Raw genomic sequence first — 25,732 nt, forward strand, 5'->3', positions numbered from 1 at the left:
CATACACAAATGAAAAGCTTCCTCCATTAAATACGGCTGTAAACACTGGGAGCAAAATAGTCTCACAATGAATAGAAGGCTGCACATATATTGTTACTTCAGAGCATGAGAACAAGAAAATGACTCCCGACAGACCGCAGACTTTCGTGCGTCTCGCGAAGCCGGCATACCGGCAGGCTAATTCGAGATGTAATATGAAACAGACTCAATGTGCCTTAATCAAAATTTGTGATGTGAACAATCGAAAGCGATCTTTCAAACATGAGCAAGGCCTTTCGACCTCTATTTGCTATTATTGTACAATAAATGCCTAAGGCAGGGGGTGCTTTCGTCTTATTCGCCCTAGGTGCAGCCAAGTGCAATTTTTCACGTTATTAATAACTTCCTTTATTGGCAAAATTACACGAAACTTTTTGTATTAGTCTTTTTTGTACCGTATTTTGTAACTTTGAGGCATGGTGTGAAAGTTTTTGCCCCAGCAGCTGCGTCTTGATGCTTACTGAACGGAAAGCGGATGTGACTTCACCACTCATAGTTTTTATTGAACTTCAGACTGGTAAATTAGCCCGCAGGTCCGTACTACGACATGTTGTAAAGCTGCAAGACATCGAACCCCACATGCTTCTTTCATATTTTCCAATAAACATTGCAAAGCATTGTTAAAACGGTTTTATTGATGTCACGTGTGGCATACTCTCAAGTTACATGACCCTTTTATTTTTGCAGCAGTCGTTGATGTTTGTTGTTCCAACGCTAGTTTATTTGTCATAATCATAATGCAGCAGTTTGGGAATTGGTAGGTTGTAGTTCTGTGAACCAGGGCTACTTCTCCGAAGAAATACTCCTGTGTAGCGCATTAGTATTCGCACAAGAGTTTAGCTCAAGTATATGTGGTGACCTTTAGGAAGCTTCTTCCATCCTTTTGCATCAGTGAGTGCTTCCTTGATCCAAGACGTATACGCCGACACCCGAGCAAATACTTTGAATGACATTTCGCCTTTTGTGCAGTTAGTACCAGCTCCCACCACACCGACTTGCAATGCCTTTCCTCTGCGACTCAGGAATGACACCGGTCCACCAGAGTCACCCTTTAAAGAAGCACAAAAGATAGGAAAAAGGTTAGTTGTTTGATTATCAGCAAGTCGAAAATTCAATCTCTTTTTCACAAAGGAAGTTAAGCGCTTCAAGACAAGAAAATGGTTATTACAATAAAAAAGCGGAAGATACACAAATGAAAAAATATTAGCAAAGCTGAGGAACTTCACGAAAAAAAAGGGAACGGTCAGACATCTGACTCGACAGTTCTTTTGTAAGCAACGCTTTCTTTGGCCCTAGTTGTCTCGACTTCAGAGCCCGACACAGTGGAACCGACACACGGCAAATAAAGGTATGCAGACAACCTTTATGTGTTTTGGTTTGCGCCATTAGGTTTAATCTCAGAAAGGAGCTTGATTTGCGCTCGATGATGACTGATGCTTTCACTCTAAGCAGAGGCTTCACTCACGTGACTGAAGTTTTAGTAGTGTGGAGTTGAGCTCGAGAGGTTGGTAGACATTGATGGTGGGAGGGTGGGCAATGCCTCAGCTCGAAGGGGAGGGGGGGGGGGGTGTTGTGGCTAGTGGACAGTACTTCTGAAGGGCAGAACACTCGCCCTCTACACCCCGAGTCTAATTTGTATTCACCGTCGCTTTTAATGCGTAGCATTAGAACAGCAGTGTAAAAAAAAGAAGTGTCTTTTGGTGGTGACTTATCTTTAAGGTAATGTCTGTTGGTAGTATCTTGTCTTTAAGCTCATACAATGAAGTGAATAAGTGAATACACAGGCACGTACAAAAGATCAGAGCAAAAATTAAAATCTCCTCCATCACCTGAGCGTGCGCCACTACAGGCAAAGATATCTTTACCTTTTTCGCTCTTAGCGATAGATATTGCACCAATTTATTACGTATGCATGGCATTCCTGACACTTATCACTGTCCTTATTACTGGTAAAAGGTTATGAAAGACTATTTGTTAGGTGTGTTTACAATTCTTGCAGTCTAGCGGGTGGAAATGAAAGTTACTCTTCATACTACACTCTAATAGACGCGTTATGACGGGTCTTGCATCGTTATTGCTATTCTCATCCCTGCAAGTGATCACTGCAGGAATCCTCAAGACTAGAAAGTATCGTCTGTGAAATGTTTTGAAATCGAACTTTTAGCGGTGCTCGGAGAGTTCCGTCTTCAAGACATCGAAGCTTTTTTCAGACTTATTATGAATTGATAACCTATTGTGTGTCTTATCAAAGCGCTGCCAGCCACGTCTTTGAAAACAATATGCAATCGTTTTCTTCACATCTTGCTCACCTCGCAAGTGCCCTTCGCTCGATGAAGAGTACAAATTGCTGGACCAAACTCGCGTTGCCCTCCGTGCATTGTGCTTGCCTCGATTATTTTTCCGCAACGCGCGTCCGCCATGGCAACGAGTTCAACGTAGAGAAGGTCGTGACTTAAACGAGACCCTGAAAAGTGAATCAAATTTAAACAAGTAAAAACTTGGTGCCTTCTTTACCTCATCAATAAAAAACAGCGATACAATTTATTTTAATGGTTTGCGATGCAGAATGAGTGTCTGATGTTCTCTGAAATTTTTGCGCCAGAACTCCTGCCTGACCACGTTCCGTTGTTTCCTATAAGGTGTGTGCGAGAGTCATCACCTATTACAATATTGGCGACCCACCGCGGTGGCTCAGCGGTTACGGCACTCGGCTGCTGACCCGGAAGACGCTGGTTCGATCCCGGCCGCGGCATCCGAATTTCGATGGAGGCGAAATTCTGGAGGCCCGTGTACTGTGCGATGTCAGTGCACGTTAAAGAACCCCAGGTGATCGAAATTTCCGGAGCCATTCACTACGGCGTGCCTCATAGCCTGCGTTGCTTTGGGACGTTAAACCCTAGTAAACCAATAAACCAAACCCATTACAGTATTGGAGTACCTTCCTTTAGGTTATGATATCGGATTGATGTATTCCGACGCACTAAACCACTTTTGTCCATTTTCTGGAGTAGGCCTGCTCCTAAAATAGTGGGGGCCTTAAGAAATGTTTGGCAGTGGGCCACTTCAAAATCTGAGGGTCCTCAAATATTATACTTTGGCTGTGCGTTATGAATGGTACACCGGCAGTCGCGCGGTGTTAATGACGTCACGATCCTCTCAATCGCATTCATAGATGACGGGGAGTCCGCATACTGCTACATGCGCAGTTGTACACCGACCAAGCGATTCGCCACTGCCCTTGTAGGTGACCGTTTAAAACACAGCCAACGGTGGGCCTTGCGATACCGAGGTTGCTTTTCCCGTGCTCCCGTAAGGATCAAGCGCTGCGCCGCGGTGAGCAGGTGGCAACTACATTGAATTTGACAACGGTGGGAAGTTTTGTCACTGTTCGGTGGGCACGTTGCAACCTGGGCGCGTTGTGAAGACGTTATAAGGTCACAAACCTCTCTGGACCAGTCTGGTGATTTCGTGGGAAACTTCAAATTCCGCTGCTGTCTCTGACTGGCCAGTTGGAATCACGTGACTCTGGTGACGTCATTATAAACGGACCTATCAGAAAATCTTCGTACGGAGATGGTGAAAATTGCGTCGCGACAGCCTAAATACTATCTCGGTAAAGGAACCTGCTTATACGAGGCTTCGATGGACAATATTCACCACCAAGAGTCCTAATGAATGGCCACATTTTCGCCACTGGAAAGAATGCAGTTAATCTGGTGTGTTAGCAAGCAAATTGCGACCTGCAGAGTTTGATGCAGTCTTTGGGCTCAGTCGTTCTTCTACCTCATCAATTTCCACCTGGCCTCATCGGCGATACGCAAATGTTCCTGCACATGTCTGGGGCCAACAGAATGTCGGATAACTTGACCACTGTAGTTGCGGCCACCTTCCTTGAGAGCATTTTGCCGATAATAACTCCAGCCGCGTATATTAGGTGCTCTCTGCACTTGTCCCAGTTGACACGTGGCTGAATTTCGATCCACGCAGGTGGAAGTTGGCAGAAAACACACAAATTGAATGATCTCCACTATTCAGGCGACGCTGTCCACTTCATCCACATGTCAGTTGAATGCAATCTAAAGTCTACAGCGGTGGCTTAGGATAGTAGCGAAAAGAATGCGTAGCTTTCATCATTTTTAGCACACAGACAAAAATTGCCAATGATGGCTACAAGTTCTCGTCCGCGGGAATCCGCATTCCTGTCTTCTAAGACAGACTGTTAGTCGTTGAAATCACCGCATATGATTCTAGGAGCTGAGCGCGGTCACAATGCGTCTGTAGAAAATAATGCAGTGCTAACTTCATCCGCAGAAACACGTACGCAAAATAAACAGAAGGAGTTCGTGAACGAGTTCTGTCTCGTCGCAGCGGCTATTTCTTTTACCTACGAGCAAAGATAGGTGATGTTCAACAGCACATGCAGTATTACCCGCCGCATGTATAGCGCTGCACTTTCGTCGGAGAAAGAATTTACGCTCCAAGTTTGATAGGCTACATATGCATGAAAAGAACAAGCCTGCAAATAAGCTTCAGGGAGGGCCAATACTTGAACACATGTGTTTCATTAGTAGACAGCCGACTTATGACTGCAGCAGACAGCAAATGAATTTCAGCAGGCACTTTGCGCTCGTTCTGAGTCGCCTGAGTTTCGAGACGAGCCATACTAAGCAAAAAAATGTTCGTTGCGAAGGCAGATCTAAAGGAATTGTACGTTGTGGCGCTTGCAGCCGTATGCGGCGAGGTGAGAGCACAACACTGAAAAAGAACAGACCCCCCCCTTTAATGACAATGCAGGAGGACGGCTATAAACAAGACTACAGAAGTTTGCCGCAAAGGCAAGCTTAAAACTGCAACTGTGGTTTATGTAAATAAATGGACATATGTAGCTTATATGGACACGTTGGCAATTGATAATATTGGAGGAATGGCAACTAGGTCTGCTGCACATATTGGTTTATGCACACCACGTAGAACCCCCGAACCCGCTTGTGATGGAGCTTTATGCTATATGTGACGGCATGACAGGTACAAATAAAAATTTGTGTATAAGGAAAGCTTTTATTTACACGGATTTCTTAGGGAGATTAAACAATTCAAAAGATCAACAAAACAGCTACAAAGCCCCTATGCACAGCTCAGAAGATGCGGAAAACTCAGAAAATAACGAAATGCATCTAAAATCAATGGTTACTATACGGTGTTCAGAATCTTTAGCAGGAGAGAGCAGACGCCCAGTGACGCCAAACCCAAATAGAAATGTGACGCCAATCGGCCTCCCTTTTGATCTTCGCTCCGCTTCCCCTGAATTCCCACTCTGGCTTCTCCTCCCTTGTGACATGTCGAGATTGCAGGAGGTGTCTTACGGAAAGATCGGGGGTCTGAGGTGGCCATTACCCAGCGGCTGACGTGCCGTGTTCGTTCGTCTTTTGGAGCGTAAGGTCTACTCCTGGCGGTGTAATTTCTGATTTCGATATTGATGAGACAATGACCTTGAGTGCCTCGCAAGGTCGAACCAAACTGCGTGTTGGTATGGCCCAAGCTATGGTAATATGACCACTATGACCACTCGGTACCTGACTTTGACATTGACCCTTGACCTTTACCTTCACAATAGATTTGACACAGTAGAGACCGTACGCAAGAGAGCTTTCGCTCGTGTAACTAGGCTCAAGCCAAGTTGAACCCCAGCCATTTTTTTATGTTCCCCACCGACGCGTGAAACGCAGACAGTTTGTGTTCCCTCGAGACATTATAGCGTTAACCGCAGTTCTTGTGATTGCTAACACTATGATTGAAAGCAGGAATACCCCAATATGCTAAGGGGAATAACCTATCTTTAAATGAGTTTTCATTTTCAGAGTATTGCTGAACAGTACCATTCAAGTGTAATTCTACACGTAGAAAGGCAAGTTAAACGCATTGACAGCAGTTTTATGCAACTAAACGGTAAAAAATTCTTAATTACAAAAGCCATCTTCGAGAATTTCTACGCACGGTAAGGCTGTTATAAACTTAAGCAGTGTTTATTTATTTATTTATTTATTTGTTTATTTATTTATTTATTTATTTATTTATTTATTTATTTATGTATTACAGTTACCTACAGCACCAACTGGGTATTATCGTAGGGGAGTTGATTCCAAACAAAGATAACAAAAAGCATAGCAGAAAACGGAAGCATAAAAAGAGTACAGAAACAAAAGAAAAAAATTCAGACGGTCCTTTTAACGAACAGGATGGAAACACATTTAATGCAAAATGTAAAAGACACACAGAAAAAAATGATACTTAGTTTCACAACGAAGTACACTGCATGTACAGGCGCGGACAAAAGTAAACGGAGCTCGCTATTGGCTTCTAATATATTTCACGCGTTGCCTAATTTAAAATGCAAGCTGTGGTGTGTGCATGCTAGTAGTGGACGCTAGTGTGTTCCGTCATGGGCAAACCATGTTTCTTTATCTCCGGCAGGGAAGGCGAAATTGCACTTAGAATGTAAAAGCCCGCTCCGTTTACTTTTGGCCGCATCTGTACGTCAATGATTTGCTTTTTAGGTTAGCAGTCTCTTACCGGCATATGTGATTCCCCAGCCAGCGGCCGTCAGCTTCTTGCCCTCCATTGGAATCTCGTCAGTAGGAAGGCATATCGGTTTGACGAAGGGGTCAAATTTTAGTGGCTTTCGCAGCTGTGGAAAGAACACGCATTTCCGTTTTCAACAACGCATCGCGAAGTGATAATGTTGGTTACAGCTTGCAATCTTGCAGAACTGTACATGTGGCAACAGGTATGGTGCGGAAATTTTCTCTTTCTAAATCAGGTCATAGGTTGACTATGAACCTGAGCTATAAACTTATGGCCCGACTAATTTGCATGTGCACTTACTGCGCGCTTATGCGTAGTGGAAAGTTGTTAACTTTAGGAATGTTTGCAACCATAAATGTGCCGCAGTTGAACTTGATTGCATCATCTTGAACGAAGCGGCTGTTCGTCTGCTGAATTTCTCTAGTCATATCCTGTCCACGCACTGGATTACTTTGCTGTAACTTCCTAATCCACAAATTTAAAACACTGCAACCAACAGGGATCAACATGTCCAGAGGAAACCTGGAATCTCTCAGGTACATTCCAGGGTCAGCATAATTTTAAATTAACAAATGTCTTGCACGTGGTCAGACTATTTCCTAGAACCTCACATAAGTATATTGTCGCTCCTTGCACCCTTCCCACGTCATATCTTCCACCCCATTTCCGGCCTTGTCACCCTCTCCCTTTGTTCACCTTTTTTTTTCTCCTAATCCCCTGCTACCAGTTCTCGGAAACCATGACACTCCTGTTACCCCCTCCGCCCCCACTTTTTGGCTTTCTCTGAACACGAGCCATTTCCCCCCCCCCCCTGCCTTGCCCTTCCTTGGAAATGCCCCCCTTCCTTTCTCCTTCCAGTGCCCGCCCCCCCCTTTTTTTTCCCCTTGTTCTCATTTCCCTGTACCACGCTGACTAATCCTTTTATCTGAGTTTTGCAGGTTCACCCCGCGTCTCCCCCCCCCCCCCCCCCGTCGCAGCCCCTTCAAAGCCTTTTGTTCATTGCACACCCCCCGGATATAGATTGTTCCACTATTGCAGCCTAGCGAATGATGATTCACCTCCCTCCCCTTCCTGACATGCATTCCCTCTCACACCTTTTTCTTTCCCCACCCCCGGGGCCTTCCTCCTCGGAGCGAAGGCCCTATATAATCCCTGCCGATGATGAACGCTTTGCCCAGACGAAGACAAGTCCCCTTGTCGAAACGTTGGCTCTAGCAACCTGAGGTTTTCCCCTCCCTTGTTCATTTTGTGATTTCCAGAATAATAGTTAGACATTCCAACTAACGATGAAAACTAAGAACCTTGTGTGAAGCTCGGGTAGTGTTAGTTCGGAGGAATGTTGCACCCGCTGTAGCAAACGGGATAGTGACCTTGAGGGTGAGGTTGGCTAAGCCTAGGTGACGTGAGAATGACATTGGCCAAGCCCTGGCGTGGCTAGCAGATGAGCTTTGCTGGTCACTGCATGAGAGCACTTTACCATGGACGCAGGCGATTACGCTTTGTGTTAAACCGCAACACACACTCGCGCTGTGCATTGTACATCGTTGTCTTCAACAACTTTCAAGCAGTTCCAAGCAGTAGTTCATCCAACGAGGCTAAATTCTGCTTTCGTACGTCTACTCGGTATAACTACGTTAAAATCCTACCACCCTTTTAGCGCGTCCCTTCGTCCGCAATCATGCCGGAAACGCGAAAGCTGGAGGGCACGCATAAGCTGCGCCTTCAGGTCATGGCGAGAGAGGGTTAATGGATAAATGCCCACATATGCGGCAGTGGTCATTTTCTGCTTTGATTCAAAAATCCATGGAAAACCTCATACTACTCCTGGCGAACTGATGCGGAGGTTAAGTAATGCATCCCAGCCCTGCTATAGCAGGTGCTGCCATCACTGCAGCTTACGAGACTCAGGTTGCTCTTTCCGACCAATCTCCCGCGTCGAACAGTTGTTTAACTCCCCCCTGCCGTGGTGGGCAGTTTTCTGACAATTTGATGGGCACGTTTTGATGAAGTCACAACGTTACAGAACATATGTGGTACGCCTGTCTTCTAGGTTTCTCCTAAGGGGACTTTTGGTCGATTTTTCGCTCAATGCTAATGGCGCCGACTTTTCAGCGACACGGAGTCCTTAGCGCTCTATTAGCAATGTGGGACTGTGGATTGTACTACCAAAGGAAGTGAAAGTTATTTTGCTCCTTAAGATCATGCCTCAGCCGTAATGTGTGTCAGGCAATCCGCTATAGGGATGTGCGACATTGAAAAAGGCTACGATTTAGATCCTGGTTTCAACATCAGTTAACTTATTCTTAGATTCATAATGCAAAATGCAGGGGAAATTGCTCTCAACAATCACCGCTGCATTTGGCGGGTCCTGGCCACCCAATTTGTACCTAGCTCCGTTTAAGTCTATCAAAGAGTTCCTGTCTTTGTTCTCTCCTCCGCCGGGTTATTTCATCTAGGCTCTGAACATATTTGTTCCATGTAGTGTTAACTGAAGGAAAGTGTGACCAATGCGTCTATATGCGGCTCAGTGTACGCGTTATGCATTTTTCTCGAAATTATTGCTGCAATCTCACTGAAACGTCGACACTCATAGAAAATGGAGCACCTTACACGCGCAATATTACTTTGTTTTCATTTAGCCCGAGAAAACAGTGCCCTCAGTGTCAAACGTTTTGCGCTTAAGATTTTAGTATTCACGTAATATCTTTCATAAACTAATAAATTGACGTCGGCACTGGCCAAGACAATCAAGTATTGGCATGGCGGACATGCAGTTGGGCGTGATCATTCATAAATTATGTCGCATTTTGTTCAAGAAATAATTCGATGGCCTATATTTCGGTTCTAGTGTCTCCCTGATTTTTGGTCCGTCCATCCGTCCGCATCAATACTAAATTTAAGGCAATAAAATACAATTAAAACACTTTCACGTCTAAGCCAATTGTTTAGCCTATGCCCCCTGCGTGGGCATCTGAAAGCAATTCCGACGTTTTGAAAAGCTCGGTGTCAGTTTCACACAGCCCTACGAGTTTCTAGGAAGAAAAAGGATTATCCGACATATCGCTTATGGCCAGTAGATGACACAAACTTCAAGTTCCTTCATAACAAAGAATACTGTCATGGACTCGAAGACGAAATGGGTGCAGGCGTGGGCAGAAGCACACGGCCGACAGACACGGTGGACGAAGGACGCCGAAGCTCCAGGACCAGGATGGTGAGGATACCCGTACCTCACACCAAATGCTACGACAAAGCAAGCCAATGAAAACAGAATAATTTGACGGATGCTGATAGCGTGATTTAATTGGCGCGAGCCTTGCCCGCTTCATCTTCTAGTCCCTGACGTCTTCTAGTCATCTTGTAATCCACCACAGCGGCAAGCTCTTTACGTTCTTTCTTTCTCCGGTCAAGCATTACTTCAGTCTAATTGTTATGTCGTGCTTCACATCATCAACGCCCTTATAGTTCGCAGTAAGGGCAATCGCTCGATGGAGGACGGCCAGGGGTCATGTTACGCGCTTTATAACTGGCGCAGCGGGCAATACCGTGGGCATTTGCACCTGCGCTAGGCCTGCAACCTTAAACAATGCTATTACCATCGGTCATGTTCTGTTTTCATCTGCCTGATGTCAAGTAACAATATGAAAGGACGTTACTTATGTACGGGTTGTAAATATTTCGCTTTTTCTATTGTTGCGAAAGCAACACTTCGCCAGCCAGCTGGGCTCGTCGCGTGGTCGCACTTCAGCCGTATGCCGTGGCCCATGAACGACCTTGAGCCGCCGTTGCCTAGCAACGCCGCAGCCGCGCTCCAAGAGATGGCGCCGCCGTCGACGCTGCTGCCGTCGCCGCTCGATCCACCAGATGTGCTCGGCTCGGGTAGAGGGAGAGGAGGTGTCGCCTCGCGGTTGGTATATATATATATATATATATATATATACATATATATATGCTGTTCGCCGTACTGGATTCTAATCGTTATGGGGAGCAGGAAAGAGAGGCAACAACGAAAGAACGAAGCGAGGAAGGGAGAACGCGCTCAATTGCTTTCGCAATTCAACTAGGGTTAACCAGAGCTAAACCACAACCAATTTTTCTCTAGACGCTTATCTCGATATTCCTGATATACAGCTTCTTCCGCGCCAATGGATTCTGCAGTTTCTACAAACTGTGCGCTACCGCCGCGGAGGCAAGTGTGAACGATGGCTGAAGAGGTAGGGAAAACCAACGATGACCACCCCCACGGTATGAGCGCGGCAAGATAGTCTGGAACGGATGAGGCGTCAAGGAGGCGTACTCCACCAGCGAGAGTGGCAATTAAGTGCAAGAAATGCGCTCCCGAGGTCGAGTTGCGAAAACATTAAGCGGAGGAAATTCGACAGAATCGTGAAAGCGATCCGTAGTGACAACGTAATGAAAAGCCATTGCGACACAGTCCCAAACACGAGACTTAGACTCGGACGCAGTCGCGGGCAACGCATCTATGTAAAACATTTCACCCGTGGGTCTACAATGGTTTCGGTAAGCAGTCATGTGTGGCAAGCAGTCTTAATGGCAAGCAGTCTTAAGTGTCTCTTTACAATTTTATTTTGTTCTTCATTGTAATTGGTTACCTTTCAGTTATAAAATAATTAGACAAACATTTCCATGGATTAATCACATAAAAAAGGAAATAGAAACATTATCAAATGCATTCTTTGGTTTTGCTGCCTGTTAGCATCCTTCATATTTATGTCGTAACGAGCCCTTCATTATCTTACTGTTGTCTGTGTATGTATGTATGTATGTATGTATGTATGTATGTATATATGTATGTATGTATGTATGTATGTATGTATGTATGTATGTATGTATGTATGTATGTATGTATGTATGTATGTATGTATGTATGTATGTATGTATGTATGTATGTATGTATGTATGTATGTATGTATGTATGTATGTATGTATGTATGTATGTATGTATGTATGTATGTATGTATGTATGGTTTGGTTTAGTTTGGTTTATGGGGTTTAACGTCCCAAAGCGACTAAGGCTATGAGAGATGCCGTAGTGAAGGGCTCCGGAAATTTCGACCACCTGGGGTTCTTTAACGTGCACTGACATCGCACAGGTATGTATGTATGTATGTATGTATGCATGCATGTATGTATGTATGTATGTATGTATGTATGTATGTATGTATGTATGTATGTATGTATGTATGTATGTATGTATGTATGTATGTATGTATGTATGTATGTATGTATGTATGTATGTATGTATGTATGTATGTATGTATGTATGTATGTTTGGTTTGGTTTATGGGGTTTAACGTCCCAAAGCGACTGAGGCTATGAGAGACGCCGTAGTGGAGGGCTCCGGAAATTTCGACCACCTGGGGTTCTTTAACGTGCACTGACATCGCACAGTACACGGGCCTCGAATTTCTCCTCCAAAGAAATTCAACCGCCACGGCCGGGATCGAACCCGCGTCTTTCGGGCCAGCAGCCGAGCACCATAGCCACTGAGCCACCGCGGCGGCTCCGTATGTATGTATGTATGTATGTATGTATGTATGTATGTATGTATGTATGTATGTATGTATGTATGTATGTATGTATGTATGTATGTATGTATGTATGTATGTATGTATGTATGTATGTATGTATGTATGTATGTATGTATGTATGTATGTATGTATGTATGTATGTATGTATGTATGTATGTACGTATGTATGTATGTATGTATGTATGTACGTACGTATAACTGTTGAAAAGCTGCAGTGCCTGCCGCCACTACGCGTGTTTTAGCGTGAGCTACACTCACCGCGGATGAGCAGTTTCGCGTTAGCGTGGATGAGCCAAACTGCGCATGCGCGAGGAGCGATTGACGTCGCAGATGCGCAGCTGGTGCTCCGGAGCCGACAAGAAGAAGGAGACGATGATGAGGAACGACAGCCAGGCTACAGTCATGGAGACGGAAAGCAAAACCGCTCGTGAGCGGCGCAGAAGAGCGCCAAGAGCAGAAGGCCAAGCGCGCAGCGGATACGCCAGAGAAACGAGAGGAACACCTAGCAAAGCGGCGTCGCCAGGAGGCTGAGTGGCGTGCCGGGGCCTCTCAGCAGCAGCCTCAAGATGATGTGAAGACTCGCTGATCGACGGACTATACGGTGAAACTCAGTGAAGGTGCCACTGCGACTCGGGCCTTTCAGGCCGACTTTGTGAGCAATCCGTTTGGGTATGTGTGCGACGTGTGAAAGACTATGGCACTTAAAAGACTTGACGCCGGTAAGTAGCGACATGCGTGAAACGTTGAGTTCAGCGGCGTCTGAGTGGGGCGAAGCAGGTGAAGCCCTAACGAGGGTTTGTACGACGTGCAAGAACTGTCTCGTTAAGCAACGAACCTGTCTCAACCGCCACTTAGCTTAAAGCACGGTTGAGGTGTCCGCTGTTTCAATAGGGCAGTTATGCTCCTTCCCTCTGGTTTAGGTGTCCACCGAGATGTGGACACCTCGCCCTCACCTCAGGCTACGTATATCCTGGCATACCAGAGCTAAGCCACTGCCAATTTTTTGTTTTCCTATGCAGTTTTACCTAATCTTTCCATTTTACATTAAGTGTTAAAAATGTTTCCTGTTAATTTCTGCTGATTTCAGGTATTTTGAATTATCCACTTCTATCTTTGCGACACTGGCTAGCTTTAGGCCAAAAATTTTTCAAATGTTCTTATTCAAAAGTAGTTGGTATCAGCGCCTGTCCCGTCTTATCTCTTGTCCCTGTTCTTATCTGTTTTCTTCAAGTTATTAAACCCACCACGCTTTCAGTCTCATTATCTTCGTCTTCTAAGTCTTTGTGCCTAATGGCCTGGCCTGTGACTCTACCTTTATCAATAATTGGCTTTACTCTGCCACACTCTAACAAAACACTTTCAACGCTTTCTACGCATTTGCCGCGTACAGTACTAGTATCAGCATACTGGTTAAATTTCTGCTCGTAGCTTCCTCTCTAAGATCCTCTGATCTCGCATAAAAAAACAGGGCGCTTCCTTTTTAATTATTCCATAAAATTCCCTTTCTGATTTAACTTTTTCATTTTCAATACCAGTGCAGTCTAGTTTCCTTTCTATTGAAATAATGTATTTCTCACCCTCTGCCCTCTTTACGCGTATTTGAATCTATTTAGTTGCATCAAATGTTTAGGGGAAACCCCCAAGGTAGAGTAGATTTGTAATAAGGGAGTAATTACTCATTGACGTCCACCCGAGCGCAGCCATGCGGCTACAAAGGAAAGCTATACAGCCTTCTCAGAAACTTCGTAGTTAAAGGAAAATTCGTCCTGGTCCGGGGATCGAACCCGGGACCACCGCTTCACCGGAGCAGTCGCTCTACCAATTGAGCTAACCGGGACGGATATTACAAATCTACTCCACCTTGGGGGTTTCCCCTAAACATTTGGTCAACACTTTTCCCACTTTGAGTTATTGATCAATTCGCTCTCGCCCTACCATAAGCTTGCCGTCCCGATTAGCTCAATTGGTAGAGCTACTGCTTCGGTGAAGCGGTGGTCTCGGGTTCGATCCCCGGACCAGGACGAATTTTTCTGTAACTACGAAGTTTCTGAGAAGGCTGTATAGCTTTCCTTTGTAGCCGTATGGCAGCGCTCGGGTGGCCGTCAATGAGTAATTACTCCCTTATTATTTAGTTTCATATTCTGCTTCTTAGCATGGTTAATGTTTGCTTTTGCAGTCATTTCCTAACTTATTGCACTAATGCTCTTTCTGGGTAAGAACTTATGCTTAAACTGCCGATCCATATTCATCCAATTTCCTCAGGATTCCTTCAAGCACTTACCTTCAACAGGGCTACGTCGTAAATATGAAAATCATCATACTTTGGGTAGGGGATGATGCTCTCGGCGCGCAGGAACGGACCCATCCTGTGTACCGTTGAGTTGTAGTACACCTGCACCTCTCTTACCGGGGCGCCACAACCCAACCTGAAGTAAACAGAATGCATGCCTATTCTCAATTACAAAACCAACGACGCAATCAAAAAGGGCATGTAAATCAAAAGGGAATCATCAGGAAGTACCAAAGAATCTTCCTTTCTCGCCAGAGTGTGTTCACTGTACAATAGGAGACGAAGATATAGAGTTTGCACGAAAGTAAACGAGCCACCTGTTCATTGCCCGCCGGGAAAATTGAAAACAGCGAAACCTCTAGGCAATAGCGCATGAAATATGTGTAGAGAGAGCATTATTTTTACAGCCGCTCAGCGCTATGTCGGTTATTCCACTACATTGAAACATTGCGTTATTAGGGTGAGCTTTTAGCATACAACATGAGAAGAGACTTCAATGAAAGCAAATTGTGCCCATAAGCCAGCATAACAAACAGCACAGCTGTGAGATTTATTAGAACCGTTCGATTTAAAGGTAGGGTGAGCGCTGTCAACGTTGTGTTAATATTGATATCGCGGATATTTACCGGCAGTCAACCGCACAGCCTTTTACCTCATGCACAATTTATGTACTGCCTTTCTCGTATTTATTAGCGGCCACTTTTTCTGCTGGCTATTGTATAATTTACCCCATCCACATAGCTTTTCAGTTGTAATTAACGTTCCGGCGGTCCTCTATTTCTCCTTTCACCGCGTACGGGTCATTTTCCATTTTCCATTTTCGGGTCCTTAAGTTGCTTTGGTTACTCCACATGAATAAGGGCAAACTGTGCTCAAAGCCGTGTGTCTATATCCATGGGCGTCCGGAAAGGGGCAGGCCCCCCCCCCCCCCCCCCCCCCCTGGAATTACGGATATTATTTATGCACTAGTAGAAAACAACTGCACAGCTTGATTAGCACGCTTAGGTGATATTAACTTATCGGATTTCGCTTATTGAGTTCAATTCTTCGTTCATTAATAAATTCCAGTGTTTGTTCTCCAAGCCTAGCACTTATTTGCTGTTTCTAATTTTTGTTTCATGTGCGCAGTTTAGACCACAAATAGTTCCTTTTTGATGGCCATCGTGTGCCCCCCCCCCCCCCCCTCCGCCCCCTGGAAAAAGTTCTGCGGACGCTCTTGTCCCACAATTTTTGTGACTGTCCTGCCTACAGCGCCTAAAGACAATCAGCCGTGCGCTGGAGCGTCTAGATCCAAGCTGACTGACAAGCTCCGTCTCGTTCGCCTGGAGCGAGAGATCGAAGCTTACTCCGTCAAACGGAGTCAGGAGCAATGGCATCAAACCTGCGACCTTCTTAACGGCCAGTTAGGATGCAAAAACTCGTGGTTCTTGCTCAGACATCTACTGGACCCAACTCACACCAAATCCACATCTCACAGGAACCTCACCCGTGTCATACACGCTTTTCAGGGAACAAATGAGGAACTCCTCGCTACCCTGAAAGACAAATACATCAATACTTCCACTGAAATTCCCATCCATTCAGGATACACGGGTGCTCAGAACACCAAAATGGACGCCGACATCACTGCAGGAGAAGTCCGCGCCGCCCTCAACCAGATTAAAACCACCGCGGCCGCTGGCGACGACCACATAACCAACAAGATGCTTCGTAACTTCGAAGATCAGTCCGCCGAGGCACTCACGGACCTCTTCAACCAACACTGGCATGAAGGTCGCCTTCCAGACACTTGGAAGCATGCCAAAGTGATTTTCATACCTAAGCCAGGCAAACGACTCGAGCTGGGCAACCTTCGGCCCATCTCGCTCACGTCCTGGCTGGGAAAGGTCATGGAACACGTCATACTCAATAGACTCCACACTCACGTAGACCAAGAGGACCTTTTTCCCCCCACTATGATCGGCTTCAGAACCGGCCTCTCCACTCAAGACATTATGTGGCAAATCCAACACGACATCCTCGATCCGAGACCCATCCGAGCTACACGAACCATCCTAAGCCTAGATGTCAGCAAGGCTTTCGACAACGTGTCACATGCTTCCATCCTGGCAAACCTCTCACAAATGAATGTAGCCACTCGCACTTACAACTACATCGCCGACTTTCTTCATAACCGTACAGCAGAACTTCACATTGCAGACCTCCACAGCCAGAAGATCACACTAGGCACCCGTGAAACACCACAAGGAGCAGTCCTATCTTCGTTCCTTTGCAACACTACAATGAGAGGCCTCCCTCCGCTCCTGGAAGAGATACCTCACATTAAACACTCAATATATGCCGATGACATTACCCTATGGACCAACTCTGGCTCTGATGGGGAAATCCAAAACTCCCTCCAAACAGCAATCGATAAAATACACTCCTTTGTACAGGCGAACGGGCTCACATGCTCCTCCACGAAGTCCGAATTACTAGTCATCAGGGACAGACGAGCTCGCCTGCCCCTCCCCGACCCGCAAGAACCTATTGTGCTTCAAGTCGACACACATCTCATACCTCCGGTCCGCACCATCCGCGTTCTGGGTATGTTAATACAGAACAACACGCAAAACTCGGAGGCCATTCAGCGCCTCCGCACCACAGCCAATCAGATCAACGACCTTATCCGCCGCATCAGCACCCGCCGCAGGGGTATGAAGGAGGATGACCTCTGTCGGCTCAGGCAAGCTTTCCTTACTTACTTTCCCTGCTATCACCTCCGCCGGAAGGACGAGGAAGCTGTGAACAGCATTATACGTTCAGCGTACAAAGCGGCACTGGGGCTACCTCAGTACGCTAAAACACGCTCACAGAACTCATAGAGGCAAATAAGACCGCCCAAATCCACCGCCTCTCCCGTACTAAACACGGGCGGCTCATACTTGACCGTCTCAACATCAACCGCATAGGCGACGTCCACCCCACGACGCCCATTACGATAGGGGTCTATAGCCGCCTAGTTATAAAACCAATCCCCAAAAACATGCTACCTGGCCGCCATGATACGCGCTGTCAGCTGAAAGCCCAAGCACTAGATGTCACATACCTTGCCGACGAACACGCAATATACGTAGATGCTGCACGGCAAAGTGCAAACACATACGTGGCTTGTGCAACCACGCCACAGTCTACTCTCGTCACCGCCGCCACAGTAGTAGCACACTCTCCGACAGCGGCAGAAGAAACCGCCATCGCGCTGGCCATCGCTGACCCACGTACGCGCACAGTCCTCAGCGACTCCAAAAGAGCAATACAAAATTACTCGGCAGGTTTTATCTGCCACCCCGCTGCACGCATCCTTGCGGCTGCACTCCCTACCATAAGATCAACCTGGTCTGGGTACCCGCCCACGCGGGAAACTCTGGAAACGAAGGGGTCGACCGACTAGCCCGCGGACTAAACAACCGGGCGGCCGGCCCCACGGACCCAGACGCTCTTGCCGAGGCTCCCCAGACCTTTGCCGAAATAACCAACCTCTACAGAGAGATGAGACGCCAGTTCCCGCCTCCACACCCCGACTTGAATCGAGCGCATGCCAACTTGCTCCGCAGGTTGCAGACACACTCTATCCTTAGCCATTCTAGACTTTCACTCATCACAGACGGGGAATACGACCCCGTCTGCCAAAATTGTTACCAGGGAGAAATCGCCACCCAGGCTCACATCCTCTGGGGTTGCGCGGGAAACCCGCCCCCTCGAACCTTACTGCCAGCTCCCTCCGAAGACGGATGGAACCAACTCCTCAAAAGGCCAGACAAGAGCATCCAACTGGCACTCATTTCGTGGGCCCAGGAAGTCGCCCCCACCTGGGGGCCACACCAAGCCCACCTGCCCTAAATCCCGCCAATCTATGGCAATAAAGTTGTTTCTCTCTCTCCAAGCTGACTGACGGAAATGAAGATTCTTTGCGACTGGACGCGGCGATCGTCGGCACTGAAGGCCTCCAAGGCACTGCTCCGCTTCTTGCGAACTTGTGGCCTGCATGATAGGCTGGGACTTTAACGGACGCTGATTTTTCATAGTGACTTCAATTTTGTGGTACTCGCTTTTCTCAGTAACTTTTTTATCCCCTCACCCCTTCCCCCTGCCCCCTTTAGTGTAGCACTATGATTGTTCTTCCGGTTAGCCTCCATGCCTTTCCTCTTCTACCTCCTCCTCCTCCTCCTTTGGTTATTACGGATGAAATAAGGGCAAACTGTGCTGAAAGCCGGGTATCGAGAACAAAACCACTCGTGTAATTAGAAACAGTGTCTCGAAGAGTTGAGCAATTTTTTTTCGATTTTCATGCCTTTAGAAGCGCGAAAAATACATACAAATCTTGCGCACTACAATGCTATTTGTCCCATGAATAAGTGTGTTTTCCATCAGTGCTTTTCTTTAGCCAAGAACAGCATCTGCTTCTACCAAGTGGGTAAGCTTCAAAATCTATACAGTTATACTCACGGTTTGATAAGACAGTGCGCCGCAGTCAATATAACGTTGCTTGTTATGATGCTTCCACCACATGTTAGCGCGTATACGCTACAAAGGATCTTCAGTTCGACCTGTATAGAAAGCGAACCAATTCATGGGGTACAAGTACTGCGACAAAAATATGAATAAACTTAAATTTGCTACTTTCTCGGCAGCTGAGGCTTTAGGCAACGATTCTGCGGACAGAAAAATTAGGAGGTTACGAACTTTCGTGAGCGCGACACCTACCAAAAATAAAAGGGTTACAAAACCGGAAACATGTGCGATGGTGGGCTGAGAGGTGTCGTGTATAGGACTGTGGAAATAAGCACTCCTTGTAGACCTTGTAATGCACTAAAACAAAGTCAGTAATCCCGGGCTGCCTAAAAAGCAATGAGCAAGTATTTACTCAAATCCAATGCTTGAAAAAGGGTGGTGTTGAACTCAATGAAAAGACAATCCGTGAAGAGGCAATTTTGTTAAAACGCCTTCTACCAAAAACCGCGGAAAATTTTGAGCACCATTTATCTTTACAAGCTAGAAAAACCTTAGATCTCCTGGGGTAGTACCCACACCCCTGAAAGTCGCGACGAGTTAGCACACAATCAGTTCCTGCAAAGCACAGTTACACTTCTAATGCTCTTCTCGGTGGCCGTCTTTCACGAAGTGATTAGTCGTTTCAAATGTTGGAATGGATTTCCCCGGTGACTGCATAGAACAATACATGTGTACAGAGCTGGCGGCTTGTACAATGGCGGTCTTTACGCGCAGTGAAGAAAAAACACATAAGACTACCCAAACTCATCGGTTTTATGCCACTGCGGAGCGGCGAAACGTAAAACCAATATAAATACATGCGCAAAAAGCGTTTAACGCACGGGAAACCTGCTCCAGTGCATACATGTATGTACAACAGCCAGTCTAGGTCGGCATATTAACCACGACAGCGCGTGATTACCTTTTGGAATTGTACCGTTCTCTGCTCATGTCATGCAAATGTGTAGTAAGCGCAGGTATTGCAACTCTGCAGACTGTCAGTGACGTCCCAGCAAAAATCAATAAGTAAATAAACAATTGTAGCATATACAGCGGTGTCTATAAAAGAGACAAGGAATCAAAAATTTTTTTAACCGGATGTGTTATGTTAACTGTGAATTTTTATGGCGTAAGGGCACTTGGGGCCAAATGGTGACATGGTACAAGGCATTTTCATTTTGTCACTGTGGAGCCAAAGACCCATTTCCCAAGCATTTCATTCTAACGAATCCGAGCACCTCAAGAGGTGTGATGAAGCTGGGTAAGACTAGTTTGTTGCTACAATTCTGGATTTACCGAAAGACTATGCGTTCTCCAGATAACTATTCTAGTACACTACCACGAACGACGTCAGCTTTTTACTCTGTGGTAGCACACTTTAGCTTTCAACTATTCTCATCTCATCCAAATATGCATAAAATGGCACTTGCGTAACGTGATATCTTTTCTGGATCCCGTAGCTAGCGCTAGTTAGCCGCCGATTTTCGTTTACATAAATCAGTGGTAAGGGCGTGTCAAAGGCAAAGAGTACAAATTCGAGTCTTGGGCTTCACTTACGATCCATGGTACTTGCCGTCTGCTCCTTATCGGATTGCCGTTGTGTATCCTTCCCACCGGCTCTGCCACACCGCATCCTGTATTGTCGGATATGAACATCAAGTGTAACAGATAATGTATTACAAGGCTGCTCAATAGCGTCGGAATGGTGTGACCCATCCGTGGGGTATTAGGGCTGTGAAGGGTTTTTAAGACTGGCGGAAACACCTCATGAACTGCGTCTGCTAACAAGGTGCCGGCTTATTGTTGGCGGCTTTGAGGCTCTTTACAAACACCCTGCTGTGCCCGGCGGTTCTGAAGGACTTGAATCCTTCTTTTGACGGTCGCTGCTCATTCTGTGGGGAGGTGGCCGACACCTTCCACATGGTTTGGACATGCAGAAAAAATCCTTCTCTCCCCCCCATCACCCCTTCCTCTACCCGAGAGGACTGGGAGGCGGCCCTGCTCAGCTGCCAGGAACTATCGGACCAACAGGCCCTGGTTCGGCGGACTTGTGCAGCGGGCATGAACAACGGGATCCCGGAATGAGGGACTCCGCCTGGTATTGTAAGAAGTGAGACCCACTAGGGACCTCTTCTCGAGCACCTCTCTGTAAAATATTAAATAAATGCTTTTCACCGCCACCACCACTGTCTCACCACGCTACAAGGAATTTTTCGGAATAACTTGGTTTTGTGACAACCAAGTGCATCACCCGGGAACCTGTGCATCGACGATTCGGAAACTCACAGTAATGAAAGAAAAACCAACTCGACGACACACAACTGCCTCTTTTATGACATTAAGCCCTTGTGCACTTTATTCGGTGGGCGATTGCTGAGTGTGCATAGGTGCGTTAATTACATCTTAGAAGTGCGACGGTAAACGTTTGCATCAAAAACGTGCTTCTGACAAGGTAGTGGGTTAAAAAATAAACGCCATATGGATAGAATATTACTTGGAAAAATGCTGAAACACATGGCAGAAAACGTGCTTCATATTTCATCTTCTCGCTAACGAATTTATGACCACGAGATCTGTAAGAAGTCGACGCGCTTGCGCGATAGTTGACAGAGGAATCAAACAAGAAAAAATGTAACTTTATCTTTTGAGAAAAACGGGCAACTCCGTGCTTACATATGAAATTCGACCTAAACTTTCTTTAGATCAAATCGCACATGTCTTATCGTAATTACGGCGATATTTATTGAAACGCATAGACTTGCTCTGTCGTAGTGAGGCCACTAGCTTTGCTAGCGGAGAAAAACCACCGCCATTTTCGTTCATCGAGGTCGTAAATTTGTTTCGCCTGACACACACGTGAGAGTCGAGGCTTGCTACAGCGAGCGACTCCTCAAGGCCACCGTTTTCAAAGGAAAATCGGCTTTCTAGCCACCGCGACGCCACACAATACGTTTTTTTTAATGTCCCAGCACGCCGCGTTGTCGTGTCGTGCTTCTCAGGAGTACAAGGTAATTGGCGTTGAAGAATGGGTCGTCACAATTTGCTTCTCCGAAGTATAGACGTCGCAACGCAGTTCGGTCACCGGTTTCGAATGGCACTTGGGGATACCCCGCCCAAGAACAAAAATTCAGGGGGCACTTTGGCTCTCTGAATTGCTGCAAGGCGCAAGCCTTTTCTAGCGCACTCTCTGGCATTGACTGCGAGACTGTTTGTGTTGTACTAGGGCTTTATTTGAGTACACACTTTGACTACGCATTAAAACTACACACCTTCACACCCGACTTTGACTGCTTTTTTAGTATGACTCTCTCTCTGCATCGATGAGTTCGGTTGTATCCATGGGTCTGTTCGCAGTAATGAGGAATGTAATGTGGTCACCCACGGACGCCTTACGCCCCCTGACGGAGCGGACGACAACTATTTTATTAGTTGTCGTCTGCTCCAAAAGGGGGCGTCAGGCATTCGTGTGCGACCTCATTACTTCGAATCCGCACACTCTGACGTCATAACCATTTCGACCAACCGAAAAGCGCGACACCTCTGCTGACAACCTTCTGTCGACAACGATGAGGCACTAAAGGCTTTCGCCTTAATACGACGAAATAAATCCATTTTCCACGAAAATTTGCAGGCAATACATCAGTTGGCCACAGCAGCATTCGTTCACTGGTTGGAGTTCTGCTGCGAGAAGACCGCCGATGTGTTCACTAACGCTGTAAACGGCGTACTGATGGAGCCTCAAAGCCCAGGCAGCAGAGTAGCACGTTGTCTTTTTCTCCTACCGTTTGTCGCGCTGCTGCTGACGCGGAATGTCGTTTTGCCGCAGTGTGGCAAGGCCTTAACACGTTCAGGGGTGATGGTGGAAGCAAAAAGTCGGTAGAATCGTCCGTGAAGCAGTCTAAAAGGACTCTAACGTCTTTATTTTACCACCCAGGTGAAAGCGCGATGGAAAGAAACTAGAACAGCGGAGAGTGTAGGCGGCGCGTTTTTCGCGTTTTTTTTTCATCGCGGTAGTACATGCCGGTCAACAACTATTGTCTAACACACGCGAACATTTTCAAGTCCAATTTTTCCTGTGCTCAGAACACTGTGCAGAAATACTACGGTTGTTTTTTTTTTGTGGGAATTACATTCTTTTTCAGGCCTAATAGCTCGATTCCTATGGATGAAAAGTTTCTGAACGGTTGTTTGCAGACTAGCGACCACTAATATTTTCGAGTACCTAGTAAAATTTTCTCCCCAGAGTGGTGTTTTTGTGAAAGAAACACTGAAAATTTCCTCACAAGGCTGGCAATAACAAAAAAAAGAACATGAACGGAATCGCCGCATTTGTATCAGGTACTATGTTTCCGACTTTTGTAGCGAAAGCTAGATTGGCCACGAACTTGCGATTTCGCTGTGGCGGTGCTCCGAGGAGGCACAGCGAAAGGCCTTGAGCCGTTGCCAAGCAACCGCCGCAGCTGGCGGACGCCGCGCGCTCGCCGCGCCATCTGGCATGACGTCACACCGCGCTCCTCGCCGCGGAGTCGCCGCCGCCGTTTGCTATGACGTCACACCGCTTGCCTCGTCGTTCCGCTCGCTTTCGCTACGTATATCCTGGCATAGCCGAGCTAAGCCACTGCCAATTTTTTTCAGCCCACATGTGAAAAAATTCTTTCTGTGTGGCATCAAAGCAGTTCGCAAACACAAGTCTGTACAACCACTGTGAAGAGTATACATACATCCTCATTTTCCGACCGTATATTCTTCTCGAGCGACGTTAAGTAAAACTAAGTCTGTGGTCCTAAACTGCCATGAACAGCAGACGGCAGAGAGGATTCCACCATTTAAAAGAAATGCTGTAGTATCGGATACCACACGGAATTGTAATGGTGAGTAAGGCTTCTAAGTGGGACTGAAGTGTAAAGTTTTTACTTCTTCATTCCTGGTCGCTATTAGAGGAGTATAGAAGCCTAATTTTGTAGCATGTTTTCTTCTCTACAATGATGCCGAAGACATTACTATTGTTACGTGGCGGCCAGCCGAAGAATGAGGCGTGATGAACGATGGACAAGAGATGATTTAATGACCGCTGGCCTAGCGCGAGCGCTCCGTCCCGCACCAATGCCATCTTTGTCTTCTTCGTAACATTACCCGGGGCCACCGAGCGATCGTCCCGATCGTAAATAGAAGACATCGACGAAATGATGCGCGATACGGTGAGGGGCAAAGAAGTGGCAACGTGGTGAAGTGCTGACCGCCACGGTCTACTTCGGCTTCGTCTTCTTCGTAACACTATGCATGAATCACCATGCGGTATTCGCATAGGACCACTAAATAATTTATAATCAAATTTTTTTTTCATGCTGTTTCGGTTTCGGTTTCAACAGCCGTACGATGGCTGTGACGTCAAAGAGGCGTTATAGGTTACGTGACGCATGGAAAAACTGCGACATATTCACTGCTTCATCTTTTTAATTCGCTACAGTGCTGAAGCCAGCCTTCCTCAAGGGCCGGAATGAGAACGAATCTAGCAGCACTGATTGTATTGCAGTTTTTCATGCCTGAATGACCTGTAACCTCTCTTTGAAGTCACAGTCATCGTTTGGCTGTTGCAATTGAAACCTAAACAGCACGAGAAAGAAATTTGATTATAGTTTATTTAGCGTCGCAGACGAATACGAGAATACCGAATGGTAACCCATGTAAAATAATGCCTTACGTATCCTTACAAGGAAGAAAACACGCACCCAAAAGTTAAGTGTCTGTAATTCTTTAATGAAAAAATATTTTTTTAAGTACAGTGGGCTGCTTTGGTACAGCGCAAGAGTGACATTTCTGTCAAAGATTTCGTAGCCCGTCTAAATTCACAGTGTAGTTTGGTCTTTGTGTTGAACACTTTAGAATTGCTCTTAATGTGTTCGAAAACACTCTTCAACCCTCTATCGAACACATGTTCTAAGATGTTTGAGCTAAAATCTAGTTTTCCAGTGAGCTCTAGTGCCAAAAACACATTTTCACTTTCTCGGGCTGACTGTATTTTTATGGTTCTATGGGGGTTGAAAGTCCCATAGCGAATTAGGCTATGAGGGACGCCGTAGTGAAGGGGTCCGGGAATTTCGACCACCTGGGGTTCTTTAACGTGCACTGACATCGGATAGTACACGGGCCTCTAGAATTTCGCCTCCGTCGAAATTCAACCACCGCGGCCAAAATAGATCCGGCGTCTTGCTCGCTAAAAGAAGGCAACTAAGCTATGTCTAAGCAATCAGAGAAACGTTAAAAACGGTTGGCGCTTTCTGTGCTTTACTGTAATGCCTTACAGCGTCCCTATTTTCGTAGGCATCGCTTTACTGCATAGCAATGTCATCCTGCTTAGTTCTAAAGGCAAGTGAGCAACTCATGTTAACACAGTTTATTTTTTATTTTATTCTTATTTCATTGCATTGAAGAGGGAACCAAGTTGATAATAGTATACCAGCCCCAAATGGTCGCTTCTCAAGGCTTATGTATTATTGTGACATCATAATGAATCATTTACTTACCCGCAGTGTTAATGTTGGCATCCAGCCCCTGCAGAGAAAGATAAGAGCGAACTAAGCGACAATTGCGAGCCCTGTTCTTTCTTTGGTTCCTGAATTTTCATTACAACTCCTCAGCAACACGAATCTGCCCCAAGTGAAAGTGTAAGGAGGATTCTGGTCATGCTCACCTTTCTGCGATTGATGGGAGGCCGTGGCGGTGTCCATTCCATCTGCAT

At 46.2% G+C, this 25,732-nt stretch overlaps 1 protein-coding gene across 1 annotated transcript; it reads right to left on the reverse strand.

Annotated features, from left to right (window-relative positions):
- Window positions 1-792: 792 nt before the first annotated feature.
- Window positions 793-25,732, reverse strand: LOC149328090 (chymotrypsin-1-like). Its single transcript, XM_089561419.1, has 8 exons — window positions 25,685-25,732; window positions 25,518-25,545; window positions 20,551-20,627; window positions 18,949-19,049; window positions 14,455-14,599; window positions 6,610-6,724; window positions 2,349-2,503; window positions 793-1,088 (listed from the first exon to the last, which is right to left on the reverse strand). Exons 1-8 carry the CDS (start codon window positions 25,730-25,732, stop codon window positions 876-878), a joined length of 882 nt encoding a protein of 293 aa, XP_089417545.1. The 3' UTR covers window positions 793-875.

The sequence above is a fragment of the Amblyomma mixtum genome, chromosome 9, assembly GCF_055824585.1.
Source record: "Amblyomma mixtum isolate Tamu chromosome 9, ASM5582458v1, whole genome shotgun sequence".
Taxonomy (NCBI): domain Eukaryota; kingdom Metazoa; phylum Arthropoda; class Arachnida; order Ixodida; family Ixodidae; genus Amblyomma; species Amblyomma mixtum.

Excerpts from the sequence above, each read along its gene's own strand:
- LOC149328090 (XM_089561419.1), bottom strand. The coding sequence starts at position 25,732 with ATGCAGATGGAATGGACACCGCCACGGCCTCCCATCAATCGCAGAAAG. Across the intron at positions 20,628-25,517 it reads TGCCAACATTAACACTGCGG|GATGCGGTGTGGCAGAGCCG; the intron begins GTAAGTAAATGA and ends CCGACAATACAG. Across the intron at positions 2,504-6,609 it reads CTGGGGAATCACATATGCCG|GGTCTCGTTTAAGTCACGAC; the intron begins GTAAGAGACTGC and ends TTCACTTTTCAG.